The following is a 23,787-nucleotide window of genomic DNA, read 5'->3' on the forward strand; positions in this document are numbered from 1 at the left end:
TAAGCCTAAGGTCCTTGTCAGAATACAACAGTATGGTCAAAACCTAGGCAAAAAAAAGACTAACAATGACATAGTCTTTCACCAAACTATTGTGCGATGACGAAGACCTTGGGTCGAAATTTTCACTATACCTGTAATTGCCTTTAATTTGTGTAGATACATGTTTCATTACTATTTGCATACACCTAACTGCAGCTATAATTTTCAACCTTACACTGTCCTGTCCGCCTCTGTTATGTGATATGCTGGTTATAGTTGACACTGGGCTAGTGTATCTCGTCTCTGTCTTGCATAGAAGCAGATGTTTTATCTTAGAGTAATTATGAAAATCTAATCAATGAGTTTGCGAGAGGTAAAAACAAGTTGGAGAAAATTACATTAAAGATAAAAATAAAATACAGATTGTTTTTCCTTCTCTCCGTATGTTTAGTTTAATTTCGAGAAATCGATACTAAAATAACTTTTTTTTTTCAACTTGCAACTGTTTTAATATTCTTAATTACAAGCGTAATGTGGCAGCGAATTGATTAGTGATAAGAACAACTATGGTCGTTAATGCATGTGCAATATATATATATATATATATATATATATATATATATATATAGTGTGTGTGTGTGTAAAATATTTTCAGTCCGCATTTAAAAATTACAGCACTCACTTCAGATTTAACTTCCAGTATTTAACTTTGAATGTAACATTGACTAGACTATTTAGTTAAGGATCCCACACTAGTGTCTCTCTCCCCCCCCCCCCCAGGGTTTCTTTCAGACATTTTCTCTGGGGGTTTTTTTGGGGAGGGGGTCTTAAACTTTCAGACAGGGGGCGCACTTAAGATTATATATTTATTTCATTTCGTCCAGGGAAGTGGGCGGTAGACAGGATCAGGAGAAGTAATACCCGAAAAAAACTTTGTGCCCCCCCCCCTTTCTGTTCTCACTACAGCCGTTGTACTGTCGAGATGTTATGACGTGATCCAATCACTTCACCTAAGTACTCCAACCAGCCGTTATTCTAGAGATCACGTGATCCCCGGTCCTGAAGGACCAGGATGTGCCCAGACTGCTAGTATTAAAATAGCCGCGCCTTGGAGCAACTCGGGATGTGATTGGCTGGATCGATGTCATCAGGCTTGTCCCTGTGGGGGCTCATCTGCTGTGGTACTGTACGTCTGTCGTACGGAGGTACAGCCCGGTGTATGACCGTACCAAGGTACAGTCCGGTGTATGACCGTACCAAGGTACAGTCCGGTGTATGACCGTACCAAGGTACAGTCCGGTGTATGACCGTACCAAGGTACAGTCCGGTGTATGACCGTACCAAGGTACAGTCCGGTGTATGACCGTACCAAGGTACAGTCCGGTGTATGACCGTACCAAGGTACAGTCCGGTGTATGACCGTACCAAGGTACAGTCCGGTGTATGACCGTACCAAGGTACAGTCCGGTGTATGACCGTACCAAGGTACAGTCCGGTGTATGACCGTACCAAGGTACAGTCCGGTGTATGACCGTACCAAAGTATAGTCCGGTGCATGACCGTACGTAGGTACAGTCCGGTGTATGACCGTACCAAGGTACAGTCCGATGTAAGACCGTACCAAGGTACAGTCCGGTGTATGAGCGTCCGTGTGTCCTGTTGCTGATCTGCTGTAGTACCGTACGTCTGTCGTACCGTACATAGGTACAATTAGGCTTTGACCGTACCATGGTACAGTCCGGTGTATGACCATATCGCCTGTACCAATAGCCCGTTGTATGACCATTCCTCTACAAACATTAGCATTTACAGTTTCACTACCCATGGCATCTGTGTTATGGACAAAACTATTTCTACGTTTAGTTGTTCGTCAGTTAAAAAAAAAAAACATGACCAAGCGACTTGTCTCTGTGTCAACCATTTTCTGCCTGTTTAGATATACACACATAGTGCTGGCAGCATGAGCGAAACCACTAGCTCCCCTCCCCCCTCCCCACCCCACCCTCTTAACCTCAGGCGTCTTCACTTGTAGCTACGCTGCTGCTAACGCATAATCAATTCTGACGTATTTTCCTTGTTTCTTTATTACAAAAAAAAAGCACTCACGTTAAAGCTATAAATAGAACAAGTATCCACACAGGTAACTATTCTGTAAATAAAACCATCGTCAGCTGTGAAAGTGACAAACAAAGGGAAGTTACTCTGAGGAAATTTATACCTTGTGCTATTTTTAGAAAGAAAAATAATTCCCGGAACTATTGATTTCGTTTCTATCTGGACATTGCAAATGCCTGTTCGTGATTATCGCATGGTCATTCACTTCTGCTACATAATCGGATGTAGTCCACTGCTATGGGTCAGACTTTGTCCAAAAAATGGGCACCAACGCATTGCTGTAACTGCATAACCCGACAAGATTTGAGAGCCCAGCCTAAAGTTGACGACAGGTAACCTCCCCTTGGTACACTAAGTTGAGGGTTATCGCTCTTTGTTTACCCTTATAGATCTAGTTTAAAGTTAGCTGGTGGTGAACGGCAGTGAAACTTGTGTGTGCTGTTGTTTTCCTTCTGTGTGTAGGTACACGTGCTATGATAAGTGTAGGTACAAAATTTAGGTCATTCTTTGTTGTTTGAGTGAGATAAGTTTAAGTGGATGACACATTGACTACTGGGTCATGTCACTGTTGGTTGGATCATATCACTGGTTCATGACATTGTTAGGTCATGTCATTGTTAGGTCATGTCACTTTTGGGTCATGTCCTGTCACTGTTAGGTCATGATATTGTTAGGTCATGACATTTTTGGGTCATGCATTGTTAGGTCATGTCACTTTTGGGTCATGTCATTGTTGGTACATGTCACTGTTGGGTCATGACATTCTTGGGTCATGTCATTGTTGGGTCATGTCACGGTTGGTTCATGTCATGTCACTGGGTCATGCCTATGTTGGTTGGGTCACACTTTTCTGTCATCACCAAAACACACATGTCATGTTTCACATTTTCTGTCCCCACAGACACAGATGTCATGTTTCACATTTTCTGTCCCTACAGCCGACCATGTCATGTTTCACATTTTCTGTCCCCACAGCCACACATGTCATGTTTCACATTTTCTGTCCCCACAGCCACACATGTCATGTTTCACATTTTCTGTCCCCACAGCCACAAGACACAGATGTCATGTTTCACATTTTCTGTCCCCACAGCCACAGATGTCATGTTTCACATTTTCTGTCCCCACAAGACACAAGACACACATGTCATGTTTCACATTTTCTGTCCCCACAGCCACACATGTCATGTTTCACATTTTCTGTCCCCACAAGACACACATGTCATGTTTCACATTTTCTGTCCCCACAGCCACAAGACACACATGTCATGGTTCACATTTTCTGTCCCCACAGACACAGATGTCATGTTTCACATTTTCTGTCCCCACAGCCACAAGACACAGACCACATCATGGCTACCTCCACGAGAAAACTGGCAAAACACTTCCGGGTTGCCGTACGGATGGGAGGCAGCACTTGACGTCCATGAAAAGCCTTATTTTATCAAGTAAGTTTATCAACTTTCCCCTTATTTTATCAAGTAAGTTTATCAACTTTCCCCTTATTTTATCAAGTAAGTTTATCAACTTTCCCCTTATTTTATCAAGTAAGTTTATCAACTTTCCCCTTATTTTATCAAGTAAGTTTATCAACTTTCCCCTTATTTTATCAAGTAAGTTTATCAACTTTCCCCTTATTTTATCAAGTAAGTTTATCAACTTTCCCCTTATTTTATCAAGTAAGTTTATCAACTTTCCCCTTATTTTATCAAGTAAGTTTATCAACTTTCCCCTTATTTTATCAAGTAAGTTTATCAACTTTCCCCTTATTTTATCAAGTAAGTTTATCAACTTTCCCCTTATTTTATCAAGTAAGTTTATCAACTTTCCCCTTATTTTATCAAGTAAGTTTATCAACTTTCCCCTTATTTTATCAAGTAAGTTGATCAACTTTCCCCTTATTTTATCAAGTAAGTTTCCCCTTATTTTATTAAGTAAGTTTCCCCTAATTTTATCAACTAAGTCCCCCCCCCCCCCCTTTTATCAACTTAGTCCCCCCCCCCTTTTTTATCAAGTAAGTTTCCCCTTATTTTATCAAGTAAGTTTATCAACTTTCCCTTTATTTTATCAAGTAAGTTGATCAACTTTCCCCTTATTTTATCAAGTAAGTCCCCCCCCCCCCCCTTTATCAAGTTTCCCCTTATTTTATTAAGCAAGTTTATCAACTTTCCCCTTATTTTATCAAGTAAGTTTATCAACTTTCCTCTTATTTTATCAAGTAAGTTTATCAACTTTCCCCTTATTTTATCAAGTAAGTCCCCCCCCCTTTATCAAGTTTCCCCTTATTTTATCAAGCAAGTTTCCCTTATTTTATTAAGTAAGTTTCCCCTAATTTTATCAACTAAGTTCCCCCCCCCTTTTTATCAACTAAGTTTCCCCCCCCCCCCTTTTATCAAGTAAGTTTCCCCTTATTTTATTAAGCAAGTTTATCAACTTTCCCCTTATTTTATCAAGCAAGTTTCCCCACTATACTCGGACGTTGTTTCAAACCACTTTCTGCTGTAATGTTATCGTTGTTATCACGGGTAAATTGCGACCAAACCACCATAGTTGTTGTATCGATGTACACAAACATTTCTCGTATCTCGCTTGAGAAATAATCGCACACCGCGCATTATCTAATTCGTATCTTGAAGCAATTGTATAGTTGCCGGCATCCGTTGGAGTAGGTTCATATCGATTCACCATACCCACATAACATATGGGAAACTCTTGATTCACCATACCGACATAACATATGGGAAACGCTTGATTCACCATACCGACATAACATATGGGAAACGCTTGATTCACCATACCGACATAACATATGGGAAACGTTTGATGCTTTCATGCTAGCCCTGTGGATATAGTTTAGGTTAAATGCCATTACTAGTGATGTGGCTTAGGTTAGAGTTAGGTATGGATGAGTTCGCTATATACGTAACTAGAAGCTAGAGTATGAAAAAAGGAACGAATTTTTATCACAAAGAAAGTAAATTTAGGTTGTAAATTTCCTGTCGAAGTAAATTTAGGTTGTAAATTTCCTGTTAAGGAGGCTAGTAAATTTAAGTTGTAAATCTCCTGTTGCAGTAAAGTTAGGTTGTATATCTCCTGTCGAAGTAATTTTAGACTTTAAATCTCCTGCTTAAGTAAATTTAGGCTTAAATCTCCAGTCTAAGTAGACTAGATCTAAATTCTCTTTGTAAATCAGTTTTAACACAATGTACACGAGAGCCGGGGTGAGAAAAGCATTCGTAGCGAAACGTTTTCCATCCCTTTTGTGCAATTGTTGACATTCTTCATTGCAAACAATTACATCGGGGGAGGAATCGATTATTATCGGAAGAAATTCGATTCTCCAAATAAAAATACGACCTAGTCTTCGCTGGGTTCTCGTCATTTTTTTTTTTCTCGAGACATGGAAGATGGCCAAAAAAAAACATGGCAGGAATTGAAGAAAAGGGCCCCGAAAACTCTCCTCAAGAGCTCGAGTCAACTTGTTGTGTCCGACTTGAAACCTAATTGTTTCTAAAATTGTACGCCAGAATGCGATTCCAAGATTTCTCCTACAATTGAAAATCTAAAACAAATATTGAGTTCTGGGTAATGCATCAAACTGTGTTCACCGTTGAGAGATTTTAGGAAAGAAAATCGTGTATGCTTGTTTAAATAAAACTTTCGCCTGAATGGTCTAATCTTCAACATGCGATGTTTATTAACTGTTCAGTTTTTTTTTGGAAATTTTATTTACGGTGTAAAACTTGCAGAGATTGTGTGGGATGTAGGTGGCTGTGGTTACCTCACTGGTGGATGTGGTTACCTCACTGGTGGATGTGTGGTTACCTCACTGGTGGATGTGTGGTTACCTTACTGGTGGATGTGTGGTTACCTCACTGGTGGATGTGGTTACCTCACTGGTGGATGTGGTTACCTCACTGGTGGCTGTGGTTACCTCACTAGTGGATGTGTGGTGGCTGTGGTTACCTCACTGGTGGATGTGTGGCTACCTCACTGGTGGATGTGTGGCTACCTCACTGGTGGATGTGTGGTTACCTCACTGGTGGATGTGTGGTTACCTTACTGGTGGATATGTGGTTACCTCACTGGTGGATGTGGTTACCTCACTGGTGGCTGTGGTTACCTCACTGGTGGATGTGTGGTTACCTCACTGGTGGATGTGTGGCTACCTCACTGGTGGATGTGGTTACCTCACTGGTGGCTGTGGTTACCTCACTGGTGGATGTGTGGTTACCTCACTGGTGGATGTGTTGTTACCTCACTGGTGGATGTGTGGTGGATGTGGTTACCTCACTGGTGGATGTGTGGTTACCTCACTGGTGGATGTGTGGTTACCTCACTGGTGGATGTGTGGTTAACTCACTGGTGGATGTGTGGTGGCTGTGGTTACCTCACTGGTGGATGTGTGGTGGCTGTGGTTACCTCACTGGTGGATGTGTGGTAGCTGTGGTTACCTCACTGGTGGATGTGTTGTTACCTCACTGGTGGATGTGTGGTGGATGTGGTTACCTCACTGGTGGATGTGTGGTTACCTCACTGGTGGATGTGTGGTTACCACACTGGTGGATGTGTGGTTACCTCACTGGTGGATGTGTGGTTACCTCACTAGTGGATGTGTGGTTACCTCACTGGTGGATGTGTGGTTACCTCACTAGTGGATGTGTGGTTACCTCACTAGTGGATGTGTGGTTACCTCACTGGTGGATGTGTGGTTACCTCACTAGTGGATGTGTGGTTACCTCACTAGTGGATGTGTGGTTTCCTCACTGGTGGATGTGTGGTTACCTCACTAGTGGATGTGTGGTTACCTCACTAGTGGATGTGTGGTTACCTCACTAGTGGATGTGTGGTTACCTCACTGGTGGATGTGTGGTTACCTCACTAGTGGATGTGTGGTTACCTCACTGGTGGATGTGTGGTGGATGTGGTTACCTCACTGGTGGATGTGTGGTTACCTCACTGGTGGATGTGTGGTTACCTCACTGGTGGATGTGTGGTTACCTCACTGGTGGATGTGTGGTTACCTCACTGGTGGATGTGTGGTTACCTCACTGGTGGATGTGTGGTAGCTGTGGTTACCTCACTAGTGGATGTGTGGTTACCTCACTGGTGGATGTGTGGTTACCTCACTGGTGGATGTGTGGTAGCTGTGGTTACCTCACTAGTGGATGTGTGGTTACCTCACTAGTGGATGTGTGGTTACCTCACTGGTGGATGTGTGGTTACCACACTGGTGGATGTGTGGTGGATGTGGTTACCTCACTGGTGGATGTGTGGTTACCTCACTGGTGGATGTGTGGTTACCTCACTGGTGGATGTGTGGTTACCTCACTGGTGGATGTGTGGTTACCTCACTGGTGGATGTGTGGTTACCACACTGGTGGATGTGTGGTTACCTCACTGGTGGATGTGTGGTTACCTCACTAGTGGATGTGTGGTTACCTCACTAGTGGATGTGTGGTTACCTCACTGGTGGATGTGTGGTTACCTCACTAGTGGATGTGTGGTTACCTCACTGGTGGATGTGTGGTTATCTCACTGGTGGATGTCTGGTTACCTCACTAGTGGATGTGTGGTTACCTCACTGGTGGATGTGTGGTTACCTCACTAGTGGATGTGTGGTTACCTCACTAGTGGATGTGTGGTTACCTCACTGGTGGATGTGTGGTTACCTCACTGGTGGATGTGTGGTTACCTCACTGGTGGATGTGTGGTTACCTCACTGGTGGATGTGTGGTTACCTCACTGGTGGATGTGTGGTTACCACACTGGTGGATGTGTGGTTACCTCACTGGTGGATGTGTGGTTACCTCACTAGTGGATGTGTGGTTACCTCACTAGTGGATGTGTGGTTACCTCACTGGTGGATGTGTGGTTACCTCACTAGTGGATGTGTGGTTACCTCACTGGTGGATGTGTGGTTATCTCACTGGTGGATGTCTGGTTACCTCACTAGTGGATGTGTGGTTACCTCACTGGTGGATGTGTGGTTACCTCACTAGTGGATGTGTGGTTACCTCACTAGTGGATGTGTGGTTACCTCACTAGTGGATGTGTGGTTACCTCACTGGTGGATGTGTGGTTACCTCACTAGTGGATGTGTGGTTACCTCACTGGTGGATGTGTGGTTACCTCACTAGTGGATGTGTGGTTACCTCACTAGTGGATGTGTGGTTACCTCACTAGTGGATGTGTGGTAGCTGTGGTTACCTCACTGGTGGATGTGTGGTAGCTGTGGTTACCTCACTAGTGGATGTGTGGTTACCACACTGGTGGATGTGTGGTTACCTCACTAGTGGATGTGGTTACCTCATTGGTGGATGTGTGGTTACCTCACTGGTGGATGTGGTTACCTCACTGGTGGATGTGGTTACCTCATTGGTGGATGTGTGGTTACCTCATTGGTGGATGTGTGGTTACCTCACTGGTGGGTGTGGTTACCTCATTGGTGGATGTGTGGTTACCTCATTGGTGGATGTGTGGTTACCTCACTGGTGGGTGTGGTTACCTCATTGGTGGATGTGTGGTTACCTCACTGGTGGATGTGTTGTGGCTGTGGTTACCTCACTGGTGGATGTGTTGTGGCTGTGGTTACCTCACTGGTGGATGTGTGGTAGCTGTGGTTAACTCACTGGTGGATGTGTGGTTACCTCACTGGTGGATGTGTTGTGGCTGTGGTTACCTCACTGGTGGATGTGGTTACCTCACTACTGGCTCTTTACGCTGTAAAACTTGGAGAGATGTGCAGACTTTTCTAGCATTACCTAACCATGAAGAGGTGGCTGGGGTGGGGAGGGGAGAGTGCATATTCGTGTACAATCAGAACATTTTGGGCAGCTGTAATTTAATGTTCAAACACTGTAGCCTCACAGCTCGGTCTCGTATTGGAATTGTCTTGATGGCTTCAGATTGGTTTTACAACACACGCGAGGAAGACATACACAGACACTCACGTATATATATATATATATATATATATATATATATATATATATATATATATATATATATATATATATATATATATATATATATAGTTATATATAGTTAGAATATAAGGCCTATATAAATCTTTTAAAAATTAAACTTCACTTTTTCCATTAGCCTTACCGTATATATATATATCCATCCAGTTTAAAATTTAAAAAAAAAAAAGTGTACATGATAGGCTGCCGTTTAGTGATGTAGAGACTGTCAGTGGAACTGGAGTCTTTTGTAGCGCATGCACGCCGACATTTTAAAATTGAATTTAATGCCTGTCTTGAGGCTCTGATCCAGGAAAACTTCAAACTGTAAAATTAAAGCAATATTTAAAGTGTTTTACGTATAGTTGTTTCTGTAGTCTGTAATGGGAAACAGCGAGCCCAGTGTATGACAGACACCGTACCCCTATTGTGTGGCTGTTTAAGTATGGATGACTGTAGCCTGGTCGATAGTCGCCACGGTGAATATTTATTAAAGATAACTGTGAGATATCCCAGTCTTCGATGGGTCATGGAAATATTGTTTAACTGGGGGTGGAGGTAGGGGGGAGTAGTGGTCCCATTCACTCGTCTGTTTGATGTTCGCCTCATCACAGTCAGCTAGTTAGAAGATTTCCTCAAGTCTTCATTAGGGCTATATGATAGACTATATCTTTAGATGTTGGTTCCTGGTCGTACAGATATCCTCGCTTTCTCCTCACTACCCCTACTGTCGACACCGTCACCAAATAACGACCATAGAAACTGGGAAAATAGTTTTCACTGTAGGCCAGGCTTGCTTGTCCACATTCCCCAACAGATAGAATCATATGGAACAAGTTCCCTGTGTCCTATCTGTCAACAAGTTCCCTGTGTCCTATCTGTCAACAAGTTCCCTGTGTCCTATCTGTCAACAAGTTCCCTGTGTCCTATCTGTCAACAAGTTCCCTGTGTCCTATCTGTCAACAAGTTCTCTGTGTCCTATCTGTCAACAAGTTCCCTGTGTCCTATCTGTCTACAAGTTCCCTGTGTCCTATCTGTCAACAAGTTGCCTGTGTCCTATCTGTCAACAAGTTCCCTGTGTCCTATCTGTCAACAAGTTCCCTGTGTCCTATCTGTCAACAAGTTCCCTGTGTCCTATCTGTCAACAAGTTCCCTGTGTCCTATCTGTCAACAAGTTCCCTGTGTCCTATCTGTCAACAAGTTCCCTGTGTCCTATCTGTCAACAAGTTCCCTGTGTCCTATCTGTCAACAAGTTCCCTGTGTCCTATCTGTCAACAAGTTCCCTGTGTCCTATCTGTCAACAAGTTGCCTGTGTCCTATCTGTCTACAAGTTGCCTGTGTCCTATCTGTCTACAAGTTGCCTGTGTCCTATCTGTCAACAAGTTCCCTGTGTCCTATCTGTCAACAAGTTCCCTGTGTCCTATCTGTCAACAAGTTCCCTGTGTCCTATCTGTCAACAAGTTCCCTGTGTCCTATCTGTCAACAAGTTCCCTGTGTCCTATCTGTCAACAAGTTGCCTGTGTCCTATCTGTCTACAAGTTGCCTGTGTCCTATCTGTCAACAAGTTCCCTGTGTCCTATCTGTCTACAAGTTGCCTGTGTCCTATCTGTCAACAAGTTCCCTGTGTCCTATCTGTCAACAAGTTCCCTGTGTCCTATCTGTCAACAAGTTCCCTGTGTCCTATCTGTCAACAAGTTCCCTGTGTCCTATCTGTCAACAAGTTGCCTGTGTCCTATCTGTCTACAAGTTGCCTGTGTCCTATCTGTCAACAAGTTCCCTGTGTCCTATCTGTCAACAAGTTGCCTGTGTCCTATCTGTCTACAAGTTGCCTGTGTCCTATCTGTCAACAAGTTCCCTGTGTCCTATCTGTCAACAAGTTCTCTGTGTCCTAACTGCCAACAAGTTGCCTGTGTCCTATCAACATTCGTGTGTCCTGTCTGTCATGTCTCCGCGTCCAATGTCCAGAAGTTCCGGTCATCCCCTCCATTAGTACCATTAGTCTGTCAATGTCTCCTGTGTCTATGTCAACAAGGCTGTTTGTTTTCTTTAGGCTTTATAGCCCGGGTTTTTCTGATCGGTGGCAGACTAAACTAAACACAACCTAGACAACACCACATGGTCTCTCAGTTATGACAATTCAAGGAGTTTTGGTCGTGGTAATAAAAAGCTCAAGGAGCTGCGTGGGTGTCTAGATGTTTATGGTGACATCCTACATGGTGACATCCTACATGGTGACATCCTACATGGTGACATCCTACATGGTGACATCCTACATGGTGATATCCTACATGGTGACATCCTAAATGGTGACATCCTACATGGTGACATCCTACATGGTGACATCCTACATGGTGACATCCTACATGGTGACATCCTACATGGTGATATCCTACATGGTGACATCCTAAATGGTGACATCCTACATGGTGATATCCTAAATGGTGACATCCTACATGGTGACATCCTACATGGTGACATCCTACATGGTGACATCCTACATGGTGACATCCTACATGGTGACATCCTACATGGTGACATCCTAAATGGTGACATCCTACATGATGACATCCTACATGGTGACATCCTACATGTGACATCCTACATGGTGACATCCTACATGGTGACATCCTACATGGTGACATCCTACATGGTGACATCCTAAATGGTGACATCCTAAATGGTGACATCCTAAATGGTGACATCCTACATGGTGACATCCTACATGGTGACATCCTAAATGGTGACATCCTACATGGTGACATCCTACATGGTGACATCCTACATGTGACATCCTACATGGTGACATCCTACATGTGACATCCTACATGGTGACATCCTACATGGTGACATCCTACATGGTGACATTCTACATGGTGAAATCCTACATGGTGACATCCTACATGGTGACATCCTACATGGTGACATCCTACATGGTGACATCCTACATGGTGACATCCTACATGGTGACATCCTACATGGTGACATACTACATGGTGACATCCTACATGGTGACATCCTACATGGTGACATCCTACATGGTGACATCCTACATGGTGACATCCTACATGGTGACATCCTACATGGTGACATCCTACATGGTGACACGTCAGTTCTTAGCCATAAATGTTTCTCAATGTGTAGTAAAAATGTGTTGCGAAATTGTCAAGTTTAAACCGCCATTGAAATCGCCAAGTTTAAACAAATTTAAATTGTCAAGTTTATTAAACAAATTTAAATTGTCAAGTTTAAATAAATTTAAACCGTCATTAAAATCGTCAAGTTTAAACCGTCATTGAAATCGTCAAGTTTAAACCGCCATTGAAATAGCCAAGTTTAAACCGACATTGAAATAGCCAAGTTTAAACCGCCATTGAAATAGCCAAGTTTAAACCGTCATTGAAATCGCCAAATTTAAACCGTCATTGAAATTGTCTAGTTTAAACCGTCATTGAAATCGCCAAGTTTAAGCTGTAATCAAGTTGTAACCCAGGGTCCTGGTCACGTTAGAGTACAGATCAATCAGCAAGTTTTAAACTCGACTAAGTATCAATCACTAACGGTTTTTCAGGCGATTAGCCATGCGATTATCTCCTCATTGATCCCGCCGGAAAAATTTGGACGGTTTTGTGAGGGGGGGGGGGGGGAGGGGGGTGTCCAGACTGGTCCCTATTGTGAGGTACTTTGGTCGGACTTGCCTGTCTTTATGGGACTCTTAAAGAGAAAATGTTGCTTTCTTTGAATTATTTTTAAGGGGTAGATGCTCCCTTTGTTTATAGTACTTTAAGGGGTAGATTGTCCCTTACTTTTAACCGGTCGATTGTAGTTTCTTTAGTTGTTTTTTATACAATGTGTAAAAACAATGCGATCCTGGGGGAGGGAGGGGGGGGGGGGGCTTTAGTAGTTACTCATTAATGGTCTTTGATCATTCAGGAGAGAATCACTAAAGGAAAGATTTTGTGGAATTCAAAACAAAAACTTATATAATCAACCCATTTAGAATATTTCATTATTCAGACAACCCGTGTACATTCTTTAGCGTCTAGAGTAGTCTAGACAACCCATATAAACTATTTCCTAACCAGAAAACTGCGCAAAAAAAAGTGCGCATTGGAATTTATTTTTTTTTCCAAATCGACTATTTATAGACGTTGACAAAGAATGCCTACATGTACATTGTATCATAATTAAACATTTTTCAACGAAATATGACAAAATTAAAGTGTGTTCGCATAATGTGTTTGTATTTGAACAGTTTTCTGTTGGACCATTTTTCTGGGAACCAGAATATTTGTATTGCCGTCTACCACACACCCCCCTCCCCCCACGGGTAGCCCGCCGTCTACCGTACCCTCGTGGAGGTGGCCGTCTACTGTACCCCCCAACCCCGTGGAGGTGGCCGTCTACTGTACCCCCTCCCCCACCCCCGTGGAGGTGGCCGTCTACTGTACCCCCTCCCCCACCCCCGTGGAGGTGGCCGTCTACTGTACCCCCCAACCCCGTGGAGGTGGCCGTCTACTGTACCCCCCAACCCCGTGGAGGTGGCCGTCTACTGTACCCCCTCCCCCACCCCCGTGGAGGTGGCCGTCTACTGTACCCCCCACCCCCGTGGAGGTGGCGTCTACCGTAACCCCCAACCCCGTGGAGGTGGCCGTCTACTGTACCCCCTCCCCCACCCCCGTGGAGGTGGCCGTCTACTGTACCCCCTCCCCCACCCCCGTGGAGGTGGCCGTCTACTGTACCCCCTCCCCCACCCCCGTGGAGGTGGCCGTCTACCGTACCCCCGTGGAGGTGGCGTCTACCGTACCCCCCACTCCCGTGGAGGTGGCGTCTACCGTACCCCCCACCCCCGTGGAGGTGGCCGTCTACCGTACCCCCGTGGAGGTGGCGTCTACAGTACCCCCCACCCCCGTGGAGGTGGCGTCTACCGTACCCCCCAACCCCGTGGAGGTGGCGTCTACCGTACCCCCCACCCCCGTGGAGGTGGCGTCTACCGTACCCCCCCCCACCCCCGTGGAGGTGGCCGTCTACCGTACCCCCCAACCCCGTGGAGGTGGCGTCTACCGTACCCCCCACCCCCGTGGAGGTGGCGTCTACCGTACCCCCCCCCCACCCCCGTGGAGGTGGCCGTCTACCGTACCCCCCAACCCCGTGGAGGTGGCGTCTACCGTACCCCCCATCCCCGTGGAGGTGGCGTCTACCGTACCCCCCCCACCCGTGTATGTCGCCGTCTACCGTACCCCCCACCACCGTGGAGGTGGCCGTCTACCGTACCCCCCACCCCCGTGGAGGTGCCGTCTACCGTACCCCCCCCCCCACCCCCATGGAGGTGGCCGTCTACCGTACCCCCCACCCCCGTGGAGGTGCCGTCTACCGTACCCCCCCCACCCCCATGGAGGTGGCCGTCTACTGTACCCCCTCCCCCACCCCCGTGGAGGTGGCCGTCTACTGTACCCCCTCCCCCACCCCCGTGGAGGTGGCCGTCTACTGTACCCCCCAACCCCGTGGAGGTGGCCGTCTACTGTACCCCCCAACCCCGTGGAGGTGGCCGTCTACTGTACCCCCTCCCCCACCCCCGTGGAGGTGGCCGTCTACTGTACCCCCTCCCCCACCCCCGTGGAGGTGGCCGTCTACTGTACCCCCTCCCCCACCCCCGTAGAGGTGGCCGTCTACCGTACCCCCCAACCCCGTGGAGGTGGCCGTCTACTGTACCCCCTCCCCCACCCCCGTGGAGGTGGCCGTCTACCGTACCCCCCAACCCCGTGGAGGTGGCCGTCTACCGTACCCCCCAACCCCGTGGAGGTGGCGTCTACCGTACCCCCTCCCCGCCCCCCGTAGAGGTGGCCGCCTACCGCACCCCCACTTTACTGGAAAAAGTTTCCAAGAGCCGTCTCTAACTACGTCATTGGGCCGCTAAATGGTCATTCTATCGCCGCACGTGATGGTCATTTTACCTAGGCTATTTATTGGCAATCGATACGGTCACTGTCATTTGGCCGGTAATGTCTGTCTAGATAGCCATTCTAATTAGGCTAGTCTGGTGTTTATGTGAGGTCAGCTTGACTTATCTGGGAACCAACGGTTTTTATCATGGTCCGACCGAGTATAAAACTGTTCAGTCAAAGTTTTTATCATGATGTACATGGTCCGAGTATAAAGCTGTTCAAAGTTTTTATCATGATGTACATGGTCCGAGTATAAAGCTGTTCAAAGTTTTTATCATGGTCTGAGTATAAAGCTGTTCAAAGTTTTTATCATTGTCCGAGTATAAAGCTGTTCAAAGTTTTTATCATGATATACATGGTCCGAGTATAAAGCTGTTCAAAGTTTTTATCATGATATACATGGTCCGAGTATAAAGCTGTTCAAAGTTTTTATCATGATATACATGGTCCGAGTATAAAGCTGTTCAAAGTTTTTATCATGATATACATGGTCCGAGTATAAAGCTGTTCAAAGTTTTTATCATGATATACATGGTCCGAGTATAAAGCTGTTCAGAGTTTTTATCATGATATACATGGTCCGAGTATAAAGCTGTTCAAAGTTTTTATCATGATATACATGGTCCGAGTATAAAGCTGTTCAAAGTTTTTATCATGATATACATGGTCCGAGTATAAAGCTGTTCAAAGTTTTTATCATGATATACATGGTCCGAGTATAAAGCTGTTCAAAGTTTTTATCATGATATACATGGTCCGAGTATAAAGCTGTTCAGAGTTTTTATCATGATGTACATGGTCCGAGTATAAAGCTGTTCAGACCTATTCCCCAGAAGTTGAGCATTTCAGATCATGTTTTATGACGATTCTTTTAGGTGCTTGTGACCGACATGACAAGATGCTGACCCCCACATGACAAGATGCTGACCCCCTAACGAAGGTTATAAGATACATTTGTGAGACTTTAATAATATTATCGTTGATGCTTCAAAACTTGCTACTGTCCCAGTATATTGCTGTTTTTGTGTGTAAATACCATGATAGTTTACCACAATGCTTTTAATCTAGTGGTTGGTGTGTCTACAGTTATCCAGTATTGCCTAAAAAGTTGGTGTCTATAGTAATCCAGCCCTACCGATGTAGTTGGTGTGCCTACCGTTCCACACCCCCCCCCACCCACCTATCCAGCCCCTCTCTAGTTGGTGTGTCTACCAGTATCCACCCTCATCCCTCTGACTTCTTCTCTAGTTACCGCGAGCATTGCGTCACACCGTGAGTACTTGTCGATAGAGTGGCATCCGTCACGTGCCAGAAGATAAGCCACAGCTTAAAGTGTGAAACGTCCAGCCGTAAAACACTTCCTTTAACCTAGATTGGTCTCTTTAAACCACAGCTCCAACTTTTATTTGTAACCAATTTTTCCCGTCTTCACACCCGACTGTACCTGTATCGTGGGGTCAAGGTTGTTTGATTTACCTGAACCCAGCTCTGTTGAGTTTCTGGATTGTCTGAACTGTTTGTTTCCCTCGTACAAGCCCAACACAGCCCGCTGTAATGGCCCACATTGAGATAGATCGTTGTGGACCACCACAGACAGACAAGCCCGCTGTAATGGCCCACATTGAGATAGATTGTTGTGGACCAACACAGACACGCCCGCTGTAATGGCCCACATTGAGATAGATTGTTGTGGACCAACACAGACAGGCCCACTGTAATGGCCCACATTGAGATAGATTGTTGTGGACCACCACAGACAGACACACCCGCTGTAATGGCCCACATTGAGATAGATTGTTGTGGACCAACACAGACCAATGGCCCACATTGAGATAGATTGTTGTGGACCAACACAGACCAATGGCCCACATTGAGATAGATTGTTGTGGACCAACACAGACCAATGGCCCACATTGAGATAGATTGTTGTGGACCAACACAGACAGACAGGCCCGCTGTAATGGCCCACATTGAGATCGATTGTTGTGGACCAACACAGACCAATGGCCCACATTGAGATCGATTGTTGTGGACCTAGTACAGACAGGCCCGCTGTAATGGCCCACGTTGAGATAGATTGTTGTGGACCTAGTACAGACAGGCCCGCTGTAATGGCCCACATTGAGATAGATTGTTGTGGACCAACACAGACAGACAGGCCCGCTGTAATGGCCCACGTTGAGATAGATTGTTGTGGACCACCACAGACAGACAGGCCCGCTGTAATGGCCCACATTGAGATAGATTATTGTGGACCACCACAGACAGGCCCGCTGTAATGGCCCACATTGAGATAGATTGTTGTGGACCAACACAGACCAATGGCCCACATTGAGATAGATTGTTGTGGACCAACACAGACAAGCCCGCTGTAATGGCCCACATTGAGATAGATTGTTGTGGACCACCACAGACAGGCCCGCTGTAATGGCCCACATTGAGATAGATTGTTGTGGACCACCACAGACAGGCCCGCTGTAATGGCCCACATTGAGATAGATTGTTGTGGACCACCACAGACAGACAGGCCCGCTGTAATGGCCCACATTGAGATCAATTGTTGTGGACCAACACAGACAGGCCCGCTGTAATGGCCCACATTGAGATAGATTGTTGTGGACCAACACAGACAGGCCCGCTGTAATGGCCCACATTGAGATAGATTGTTGTGGACCAACACAGACAGGCCCGCTGTAATGGCCCATATTGAGATAGATTGTTGTGGACCAACACAGACAGGCCCGCTGTAATGGCCCACATTGAGATAGATTGTTGTGGACCACCACAGACAGGCCCGCTGTAATGGCCCACATTGAGATAGATTGTTGTGGACCAACACAGACCAATGGCCCACATTGAGATAGATTGTTGTGGACCACCACAGACAGACAGGCCCGCTGTAATGGCCCACATTGAGATAGATTGTTGTGGACCAACACAGACAAGCCCGCTGTAATGGCCCACATTGAGATAGATTGTTGTGGACCACCACAGACAGACAGGCCCGCTGCAATGGCCCACATTGAGATAGATTGTTGTGGACCACCACAGACAGGCCCGCTGTAATGGCCCACATTGAGATAGATTGTTGTGGACCAACACAGACCAATGGCCCACATTGAGATAGATTGTTGTGGACCACCACAGACAGACAGGCCCGCTGTAATGGCCCACATTGAGATCAATTGTTGTGGACCAACACAGACAGGCCCGCTGTAATGGCCCACATTGAGATAGATTGTTGTGGACCAACACAGACAGGCCCGCTGTAATGGCCCACATTGAGATAGATTGTTGTGGACCAACACAGACAGGCCCGCTGTAATGGCCCATATTGAGATAGATTGTTGTGGACCAACACAGACAGGCCCGCTGTAATGGCCCACATTGAGATAGATTGTTGTGGACCATCACAGACAGACAGGCCCGCTGTAATGGCCCACATTGAGATAGATTGTTGTGGACCAACACAGACAGGCCCGCTGTAATGGCCCACATTGAGATAGATTGTTGTGGACCAACACAGACAGGCCCGCTGTAATGGCCCACATTGAGATAGATTGTTGTGGACCACCACAGACAGGCCCGCTGTAATGGCCCACATTGAGATAGATCGTTGTGGACCACCACAGACAGGCCCGCTGTAATGGCCCACATTGAGATAGATTGTTGTGGACCACCACAGACAGGCCCGCTGTAATGGCCCACATTGAGATAGATCGTTGTGGACCACCACAGACAGGCCCGCTGTAATGGCCCACATTGAGATAGATTGTTGTGGACCACCACAGACAGACAAGCCCGCTGTAATGGCCCACATTGAGATAGATTGTTGTGGACCAACACAGACACGCCCGCTGTAATGGCCCACATTGAGATAGATTGTTGTGGACCAACACAGACAGGCCCACTGTAATGGCCCACATTGAGATAGATTGTTGTGGACCACCACAGACAGACACGCCCGCTGTAATGGCCCACATTGAGATAGATCGTTGTGGACCACCACAGACAGGCCCGCTGTAATGGCCCACATTGAGATAGATTGTTGTGGACCAACACAGACACGCCCGCTGTAATGGCCCACATTGAGATAGATTGTTGTGGACCAACACAGACAGGCCCACTGAAATGGCCCACATTGAGATAGATTGTTGTGGACCACCACAGACAGACACGCCCGCTGTAATGGCCCACATTGAGATAGATCGTTGTGGACCACACACAGATAGACAGGCCCGCTGTAATGGCCCACATTGAGATAGATTGTTGTGGACCAACACAGACAGGCCCGCTGTAATGGCCCACATTGAGAGAGATTGTTGTGGACCAACACAGACAGGCCCGCTGTAATGGCCCACATTGAGATAGATTGTTGTGGACCAACACAGACAGGCCCGCTGTAATGGCCCACATTGAGGTAGATTGTTGTGGACCAACACAGACAGGCCCGCTGTAATGGCCCACATTGAGAGAGATTGTTGTGGACCAACACAGACAGGCCCGCTGTAATGGCCCACATTGAGATAGATTGTTGTGGACCAACACAGACAGGCCCGCTGTAATGGCCCACATTGAGAGAGATTGTTGTGGACCAACACAGACAGGCCCGCTGTAATGGCCCACATTGAGATAGATTGTTGTGGACCACCACAGACAGGCCCGCTGTAATGGCCCACATTGAGATAGATTGTTGTGGACCAACACAGACCAATGGCCCACATTGAGATAGATTGTTGTGGACCACCACAGACAGACAGGCCCGCTGTAATGGCCCACATTGAGATAGATTGTTGTGGACCAACACAGACAAGCCCGCTGTAATGGCCCACATTGAGATAGATTGTTGTGGACCACCACAGACAGACAGGCCCGCTGCAATGGCCCACATTGAGATAGATTGTTGTGGACCACCACAGACAGGCCCGCTGTAATGGCCCACATTGAGATAGATTGTTGTGGACCAACACAGACCAATGGCCCACATTGAGATAGATTGTTGTGGACCACCACAGACAGACAGGCCCGCTGTAATGGCCCACATTGAGATCAATTGTTGTGGACCAACACAGACAGGCCCGCTGTAATGGCCCACATTGAGATAGATTGTTGTGGACCAACACAGACAGGCCCGCTGTAATGGCCCACATTGAGATAGATTGTTGTGGACCAACACAGACAGGCCCGCTGTAATGGCCCATATTGAGATAGATTGTTGTGGACCAACACAGACAGGCCCGCTGTAATGGCCCACATTGAGATAGATTGTTGTGGACCATCACAGACAGACAGGCCCGCTGTAATGGCCCACATTGAGATAGATTGTTGTGGACCAACACAGACAGGCCCGCTGTAATGGCCCACATTGAGATAGATTGTTGTGGACCAACACAGACAGGCCCGCTGTAATGGCCCACATTGAGATAGATTGTTGTGGACCACCACAGACAGGCCCGCTGTAATGGCCCACATTGAGATAGATCGTTGTGGACCACCACAGACAGGCCCGCTGTAATGGCCCACATTGAGATAGATTGTTGTGGACCACCACAGACAGGCCCGCTGTAATGGCCCACATTGAGATAGATCGTTGTGGACCACCACAGACAGGCCCGCTGTAATGGCCCACATTGAGATAGATTGTTGTGGACCACCACAGACAGACAAGCCCGCTGTAATGGCCCACATTGAGATAGATTGTTGTGGACCAACACAGACACGCCCGCTGTAATGGCCCACATTGAGATAGATTGTTGTGGACCAACACAGACAGGCCCACTGTAATGGCCCACATTGAGATAGATTGTTGTGGACCACCACAGACAGACACGCCCGCTGTAATGGCCCACATTGAGATAGATCGTTGTGGACCACCACAGACAGGCCCGCTGTAATGGCCCACATTGAGATAGATTGTTGTGGACCAACACAGACACGCCCGCTGTAATGGCCCACATTGAGATAGATTGTTGTGGACCAACACAGACAGGCCCACTGTAATGGCCCACATTGAGATAGATTGTTGTGGACCACCACAGACAGACACGCCCGCTGTAATGGCCCACATTGAGATAGATCGTTGTGGACCACACACAGATAGACAGGCCCGCTGTAATGGCCCACATTGAGATAGATTGTTGTGGACCAACACAGACAGGCCCGCTGTAATGGCCCACATTGAGAGAGATTGTTGTGGACCAACACAGACAGGCCCGCTGTAATGGCCCACATTGAGATAGATTGTTGTGGACCAACACAGACAGGCCCGCTGTAATGGCCCACATTGAGATAGATTGTTGTGGACCAACACAGACAGGCCCGCTGTAATGGCCCACATTGAGAGAGATTGTTGTGGACCAACACAGACAGGCCCGCTGTAATGGCCCACATTGAGATAGATTGTTGTGGACCAACACAGACAGGCCCGCTGTAATGGCCCACATTGAGAGAGATTGTTGTGGACCAACACAGACAGGCCCGCTGTAATGGCCCACATTGAGATCGATTGTTGTGGACCAACACAGACAGGCCCGCTGTAATGGCCCACATTGAGATCGATTGTTGTGGACCAACACAGACAGGCCCGCTGTAATGGCCCACATTGAGATAGATTGTTGTGGACCACCACAGACAGGCCCGCTGTAATGGCCCACATTGAGATAGATCGTTGTGGACCACCACAGACAGGCCCGCTGTAATGGCCCACATTGAGATAGATTGTTGTGGACCACCACAGACAGGCACGCTGTAATGGCCCACATTGAGATAGATCGTTGTGGACCACCACAGACAGGCCCGCTGTAATGGCCCACATTGAGATAGATTGTTGTGGACCACCACAGACAGACAAGCCCGCTGTAATGGCCCACATTGAGATAGATTGTTGTGGACCAACACAGACACGCCCGCTGTAATGGCCCACATTGAGATAGATTGTTGTGGACCAACACAGACAGGCCCACTGTAATGGCCCACATTGAGATAGATTGTTGTGGACCAACACAGACAGACAGGCCCGCTGTAATGGCCCACATTGAGATAGATTGTTGTGGACCAACACAGACAGACAAGCCCGCTGTAATGGCCCACATTGAGATAGATTGTTGTGGACCACCACAGACAGACACGCCCGCTGTAATGGCCCACATTGAGATAGATTGTTGTGGACCAACACAGACCAATGGCCCACATTGAGATAGATTGTTGTGGACCACCACAGACAGGCCCGCTGTAATGGCCCACATTGAGATAGATCGTTGTGGACCACCACAGACAGGCCCGCTGTAATGGCCCACATTGAGATAGATTGTTGTGGACCAACACAGACACGCCCGCTGTAATGGCCCACATTGAGATAGATTGTTGTGGACCAACACAGACAGGCCCACTGTAATGGCCCACATTGAGATAGATTGTTGTGGACCACCACAGACAGACACGCCCGCTGTAATGGCCCACATTGAGATAGATCGTTGTGGACCACACACAGATAGACAGGCCCGCTGTAATGGCCCACATTGAGATAGATTGTTGTGGACCAACACAGACAGGCCCGCTGTAATGGCCCACATTGAGATAGATTGTTGTGGACCAACACAGACAGGCCCGCTGTAATGGCCCACATTGAGAGAGATTGTTGTGGACCAACACAGACAGGCCCGCTGTAATGGCCCACATTGAGATAGATTGTTGTGGACCAACACAGACAGGCCCGCTGTAATGGCCCACATTGAGAGAGATTGTTGTGGACCAACACAGACAGGCCCGCTGTAATGGCCCACATTGAGATCGATTGTTGTGGACCAACACAGACAGGCCCGCTGTAATGGCCCACATTGAGATCGATTGTTGTGGACCAACACAGACAGGCCCGCTGTAATGGCCCACATTGAGATAGATTGTTGTGGACCACCACAGACAGGCCCGCTGTAATGGCCCACATTGAGATAGATCGTTGTGGACCACCACAGACAGGCCCGCTGTAATGGCCCACATTGAGATAGATTGTTGTGGACCAACACAGACACGCCCGCTGTAATGGCCCACATTGAGATAGATTGTTGTGGACCAACACAGACAGGCCCGCTGTAATGGCCCACATTGAGATAGATTGTTGTGGACCACCACAGACAGACACGCCCGCTGTAATGGCCCACATTGAGATAGATCGTTGTGGACCACACACAGATAGACAGGCCCGCTGTAATGGCCCACATTGAGATAGATTGTTGTGGACCAACACAGACAGGCCCGCTGTAATGGCCCACATTGAGATAGATTGTTGTGGACCAACACAGACAGGCCCGCTGTAATGGCCCACATTGAGAGAGATTGTTGTGGACCAACACAGACAGGCCCGCTGTAATGGCCCACATTGAGATAGATTGTTGTGGACCAACACAGACAGGCCCGCTGTAATGGCCCACATTGAGAGAGATTGTTGTGGACCAACACAGACAGGCCCGCTGTAATGGCCCACATTGAGATCGATTGTTGTGGACCAACACAGACAGGCCCGCTGTAATGGCCCACATTGAGATCGATTGTTGTGGACCAACACAGACACGCCCGCTGTAATGGCCCACATTGAGATAGATTGTTGTGGACCAACACAGACAGGCCCACTGTAATGGCCCACATTGAGATAGATTGTTGTGGACCACCACAGACAGACACGCCCGCTGTAATGGCCCACATTGAGATAGATTGTTGTGGACCAACACAGACAGGCCCACTGTAATGGCCCACATTGAGATAGATTGTTGTGGACCACCACAGACAGACAG

At 47.1% G+C, this 23,787-nt stretch overlaps 1 protein-coding gene across 2 annotated transcripts in view; it reads left to right on the top strand.

Moving 5' to 3' along the window:
• LOC131935096 (uncharacterized) overlaps positions 1 to 23,787 on the top strand; it is a 164,302-nt gene that overhangs the window by 89,785 nt on the left and 50,730 nt on the right. For both annotated transcript variants that reach the window (XM_059291411.1, XM_059291412.1), the window contains exon 3: positions 3,426 to 3,542. In XM_059291411.1, coding sequence (XP_059147394.1) covers positions 3,426 to 3,542 — 117 coding nt within the window. The remainder of the gene's footprint in view (positions 1 to 3,425; positions 3,543 to 23,787) is intronic.

This window comes from Physella acuta, unplaced genomic scaffold (genome assembly GCF_028476545.2).
Source record: "Physella acuta isolate Inbredline_101_S28 unplaced genomic scaffold, ASM2847654v3 ptg000131l, whole genome shotgun sequence".
NCBI lineage: Eukaryota > Metazoa > Mollusca > Gastropoda > Physidae > Physella > Physella acuta.